At 31.6% G+C, this 6,173-nt stretch overlaps 1 protein-coding gene across 5 annotated transcripts in view; it reads left to right on the forward strand.

Moving 5' to 3' along the window:
• The first annotated feature begins 1,216 nt into the window (after positions 1–1,216).
• LOC106469397 (septin-1-like) overlaps positions 1,217–6,173 on the forward strand; it is a 10,366-nt gene continuing 5,409 nt past the window's right edge. Inside the window, exons 1-5 of one of the 5 annotated variants that reach the window (XM_022397911.1) lie at positions 1,217–1,391; positions 2,628–2,733; positions 3,862–3,948; positions 4,718–4,841; positions 5,724–6,144. In XM_022397911.1, coding sequence (XP_022253619.1) covers positions 1,368–1,391; positions 2,628–2,733; positions 3,862–3,948; positions 4,718–4,841; positions 5,724–6,144 — 762 coding nt within the window. In that variant the 5' untranslated portion in view covers positions 1,217–1,367. The remainder of the gene's footprint in view (positions 1,392–2,627; positions 2,734–3,861; positions 3,949–4,717; positions 4,842–5,723; positions 6,145–6,173) is intronic. The other 4 variants (XM_022397912.1, XM_022397909.1, XM_022397910.1 and 1 more) reach the window with 4 other exon arrangements.

Below are 6,173 nucleotides of genomic sequence, written 5' to 3' on the forward strand. Positions count from 1 at the left end.
ATCTTTACTTATTTTCCCGTAAGGTAGAGATAGAATATCATTAGAGGGAGCACTTTTTAAATTCATAATAAATAAACTTTTAATTTCAAAAATATCGTGTCAAATAGAAAAGTCAAAGATGAAAGTGTTTTCGTATTTATCTATATGTCTATATAAGGAACAAATTGAAATGTTTAAAAAAGTGATTTTATTTATTGTTTTAAATTATTTATGATCAAAAGTTTTTAAACTTTTTCATTTCATCAATCACTTCCCTGAGGAGATTGGATTAATGGATTTGGTTCCTGTATATATATGAGTGTGTGTGTGTGTGTATAGTTTATATTAAAAAGAACTATTTAATTTTTTTAACTTAGGCCTTTAATTACAATGGTTAGTCTATTAATAGTTAATAGTATTATAAAGTTATCATTTTAATTTATTAATATGTAACATTAGATAAGAAATCTATATCGGAATCTACAATTTCGAGTCTTTTTCAGTCAACTCATTCCAGTTAGTTGATGATAAGGGATGACATAGAATAAACGTTTTTTAATAAATTTAGATTTAATCGGGGACAACTTAATTTTAGTTACTCATGTATATAAAACTTTAATTCATACGTTTTTAGTTCTGAATTTTATGTACAAACAGGATCGGTGTTGTAAATATGAAAATTGTTTATATTTAGAAGAACACTGTTTAAAGATTTGAGTAGAAAACCATTTAAATGTATGAAATTAAACAAGTATTGGTGCCATTTAGAATGTAATGTTGTTCTACTCAGAGACGTGTGGCATATAAAAGATAGATTTTAAATTATACTTTTTGCGCTACTGATCTAAAATCTGCAACAGAGTAATTAAAAGAAGTACGGCAAAAACGTCTGCAACTTTTCACTGCATCGTTTGTTTGTATGTAGTTAAACGCAAAGCTACATAAAAAGCTGTATGTACTGTGCCAACCACGGGTATCGAAACCCGGTTTCTAGCGTTATAAATTCGCAAAATTACCGCTCTATCGCTGGGGGCTCGATGCTACGTTTATCGCTGACAGAAAATTGAATCTATATCACAGTTACTGACTGTGACTTTAAAAAGTTTCATCTTTTTTTAAACCAAACAAAGTTTAAAATATTGTGTCATTCTAAAAAATCCATACTTATGTTTTTAATATATTTAGAGTAAGAATAAATATATATAAATATCGCAAACACGTAAGATGTCTCTCTCGCTTGGGTGAGGCCAGGCTTCAATTTCCTGTTCTGGGAGAAAAGAATAACGAGGCGTTCATGTTTTGAAAGAGGCTTGTGGTAAGCCTGGAAAAGTTCAGCCGAATTTCTTGGAATTTGATATTTTCTTTAAAATTAAAGATAAGGTTGACTTATGGCATCTGATACAGCAAGACAGGTAGGACCAATTACATTTGTCAATTCAATAAAATTTTATTCGGGAAAATAAGTGATATTTTATTGTTTAAATTTAATCAAAATTAATGGACAACTTAGAAATAGTATAGTTAATAATACGTAACTTATGTCATGATGCTCATCCTTTCATTAGATCAGCTGTTGTTGGACTTAGAGGTTCATGAGCTTTCCACTAACTCTAAAGTTAACCAAAGTTGGCACATATTTACTATAATGTAATAACATTAATTTAGTGCTGATTTTATGGTACAAATTCAAGCACAATTATTGTGTGGGGTAACTTTAAAACAGCTACCTCCACCTCACACACTCACATCAACTGAAATCACGTGAAACTTGGCACACAGTTTAAAACTTTAAAAGTAGAAAGCTAATGAAACTTTATAATCATATTAAAAATAACTACTCAAGAAATAGAATTTGATTTTAAAGTGTGTTGTTTTTCTCTGTCAAATACTATAAATATATTTTATCATTACTTTTGACTCGTTTGATAGTATTTCATTTAATTATAGCTGTAATTCAGTAATTTTTAACCTTATACATTCACACTGTGAACTGTGCTGTGTGTTCTCTCGTGCTTCTTACAATCACAGCTGGACAGAATGTTTAATTCTTAAGTTTTAATTAACTCACATACCCAGTTACATGCTCGCCCTTTCAGCTGTGGGGGTATTATAATGTGACAGTCAATCCCACTATTCATTGGTAAAAGAGAAGCCCAAGAGTTGGTGGTGGGTGGTGATGACTAGCTGCCTTCCCTCTAGTCTTACCTAGATTAGGGATGGCTAGCGCAGATAGCCCTCGTGTAGCTTTGCGTGAAATTCAAAACAAACAAACAAGCAATTACTGACAATATTATATTTAAACTAGCAAACATAATATTCACACAAATACAGCTTATACACAAATAAAAGTTTAAGAAGTCGCTTCATAACAGAGATTATTAAATTGTAAGTGTACATCAGTAAGTAGGCCTACAAGTGTTAAGCCTACTTGTACTCATAAAACTATGATAAGTGTACAGAGTTTACAGTATAAATGTAAGTTATGCTGTTATTAAGAGCATGGTGCGTTGTATCTATTTATCCACAGAAAAGAGTACAGTCCATTGTTCGCATTCTAAAAAAGATCAATTAAAAGCTTGATATTATTTGTACCTTCTATTTATTATGCATAGATTCATAAAAACTTCCTTTCAATTCTGGTCTTTCAGTTTGTCAATCCAGAAATGCCTGGATATGTGGGATTTGCTAATCTTCCAAACCAAGTCCATCGTAAATCTGTGAAAAAGGGCTTCGAATTTACTTTAATGGTGGTTGGTGAGTTGCACATGTAATACTTTTAATGTTTGAAAATCAACGGTGTCTGTTTAATCTTATATCACCTGTTTTTCTTCAACTAACGAACCATGTAAATAAATATATTTATCTTTACATTGTATTTTGTTTTGAGTGAAAAATAATTTTCGTAAGTATGTGTAGGGCGTTCGTGTGAAAAACAAATTTGGTTTCAAGCATGGTAAAACATTTCTAAATTAATAATTACTTAATATTTTGTGTTTTTAACACTAATGCAATGGTATTTTCAATGTGTTTTATTATACACATTATATGACTTATCTGTTATAGTAAAAGGAGAAATATAGGCCTAGCATTTTTCAATATTAACCTAATTTTTGACTTTAGTTGCTAAGTTGTAAGTCACAAAAGCTTGTAATATACTAACATACTGGAGTTGCCAAATACCTCTGACATTTAGGAATCAGGATACCGACTTAACCCAATGAGGGCAAGAGAGGGGGGTCATCCCTGCATTGCCCCAACAAAATTTGCGACCAAATTTTTAATGTTGAAGTTATGCATTTTAAAGTGCTTTCAAGATGAACCAATCACACAGTGTCTTGTGTGCAATGTGTAATGAGGTAAGGCCCTTGAAAACTACCAGTACCAACCATCTCGGCCTGTGATTTGACAACTGAGAGTCTACTTGATGATAAATATGTTTATTGGCTGGCCGTAAAATGTCGGAAATCTAAAAGTCTTTGCAGTATTGTGTTAAATTGGATTTCTTTTACAGAATTTTGATACTTATTGGAAATTCAAATACAGTACCAGTATTTTCTGTGGTGTTTTGATTATATCATAAATATTACTGTATGTAAGAATAAGCACATTTTCTATAATTAAGATTTAACTAAAAATATCCTGGTTGTAATCGTGGCAGAAACAAAGTTAATTGTCAGCCAGAGTTTCGCAAGCCCTAGTAATGTATACATGCGTTTGACTCTGTTTAATACAAGATGTACTGTTTCGTTTAACAAGTTTCAATCCTTGCAGATCAAAACGACAAAATAAAAATCACTGATAATAATAAGAGCTGGTCATGTCTGTTTTCGGTCAACAAGTAAAAAAAATGTTAAGTATTGTAAACATTCATTTATTACATAGGTGAGTCTGGACTTGGAAAATCAACAATGATCAACAGCCTTTTTTTAACAGATCTGTATCCTGAAAGACATATTCCCGATGCTTCTGGTGAGTGTGGTACATTTTCTTAGTTTGTCGTATTTGTATATTTGGTATTAAAAATATTATAGCTACTTTTCTATATGCTGTAACAAAGTGAAGAACAGATTATTGTTATTTGTATTTTCTTTAATATCCGAATTTCTGTCCGCATAGTTTCAGGGACTGCTCTGTCTCGTGAAAAGTTTGGGCCAAAAAATTGCTAATCTAATTATTTTATTACCTGTTGAAACGACACTTGTACATCATGACACACATAAGCAGAGATAATTAGCTACCTGTGATTTTACCTGTACAGTAAGCATGTTGTTACTATGATGTGAATGAAAGATCGATACTCATATTTTACTAGCATCAAATGTCGTAGAAAAAAAAAAAGAATTATATTAAATTGCCAAATGCTAGATTTATGTAACGAAAGGTAAAAAAAATCACAACACAAAATATGATTTTTGGCAAAGCCCAGAATGGCCTCTTAGTTTCCTATATATTTCTGTATATAAATACTGCAGAGCAAAAAAAAAAAACTGAAACCTAATAATATTGTTGATACTGTTTCGATGATGTTTGTCTAGTTTTATCCTGCCTTATAAGTTTATTATTTTTCTGGAAAGATTAAATAACGTTTAACTATGTTGGAGCAGGAAGACAATGATATAATTCTGACATGAGTAACTAACACTAGATATCTCGGGAGCAAAATACTGGTTTAATCATCGTTTTCTCTAAACATTTATTGATGTGAAAATTAATGTGAATTATTGATTTTCACATATAGAAAAAATTAATCAGAATGTGAAACTGGAAGCCAGTACAGTTGAGATTGAAGAGAGAGGAGTCAAGTTACGACTGACTGTGGTGGACACACCAGGATTTGGTGATGCCATAGACAACACTGACTGGTAAATTTAAAATAAACTGTTAAAGACTGATTTCACATGTTCCTGTAGCAGAAAGCGTAAGATAAAATAATGTAATTATGTACTGAACTTATACTTATTGTTTTTCAGTTGAATTAATTATTAGAAGAAAAAAAAAGGAAAACCTAAAAATATTAGGCTTGAGAAAATATATAAATACACAACACTGATAATACTAACAGGTAAATAGATAATACCATGTAAAGTGTCTTACAATAAAGTTTAAATCCACACTAATGGAACAATAACACATTTATATGGATATTAGTTTCATGTCCTCTTCAATCCAACATTTGTTTGTATGAGTTTCTCGCACAAACAAAGGTTGGACTGAAGCGGATATGAAATGTCGAGACTAGTACCAGTATAAATTTTTTATTGTTTTGTTAGTGTGGATTTAAACTTTATTACACAACATTTGTTTGTATTGTTTCTCGCACAAACAAAGGTTGGACTGAAGCAGATATGAAATGTCGAGACTAGTATCATATAAATTTGTTATTGTTTTGTTAGTGTAGATTTAAACTTTATTACACAACATTTGTTTGTATGTGTTTCTTCCACAAACAAAGGTTGGACTGAATCGGATATGAAATGTCGAGACTAGTATCCATATAAATTTTTTATTGTTTTGTTAGTGTAGATTTAAACTTTATTATACAACATTTGTTTGTATGAGTTTCTCCCACAAACAAAGGTTGAACTGAAGCGGATATGAAATGTCGAGACTAGTATCCATATAAATTTTTTATTGTTTTGTTAGTGTAGATTTAAACTTTATTACACAACATTTGTGTTCTAATATTTGCTATTGTATTTTTCTGCCATGTGATGACAATGAACCATGGTTTTTCTTCTTAATAGCTTCAGATCCATAATACAGTACATTGACGAGCAGTTTGAACGTTTTCTACAAGACGAGAGTGGGTTAAATAGGAGGAACATTACAGATAATCGAATCCATTGTTGCTTCTATTTCATTTCACCCTTTGGCCATGGACTAAAACCACTAGATATTGAGTTCATGAAGCAATTACACAGCAAAGTTAATATTGTTCCTGTCATAGCTAAGGCCGATGCTTTAACCAAGAAGGAGGTGATGAAGCTCAAGAGAAGGGTAGGTCACAGTGTTCCTGCTGATGTTTTAACCAAGAAGGAGGTGATGAAGCTCAAGAGAAGGGTAGGTCACAGTGTTCCTGCTGATGTTTTAACCAAGAAGGAAGTGATGAAGCTCAAGAGAAGGGTAGGTCACAGTGTTCCTGCTGATGTTTTAACCAAGAAGGAAGTGATGAAGCTCGAAGAGAAGGGTAGGTC

Source organism: Limulus polyphemus, unplaced genomic scaffold (genome assembly GCF_000517525.1).
Source record: "Limulus polyphemus unplaced genomic scaffold, Limulus_polyphemus-2.1.2 Scaffold3465, whole genome shotgun sequence".
In the NCBI taxonomy this organism is placed as follows: Eukaryota; Metazoa; Arthropoda; class Merostomata; order Xiphosura; family Limulidae; genus Limulus; species Limulus polyphemus.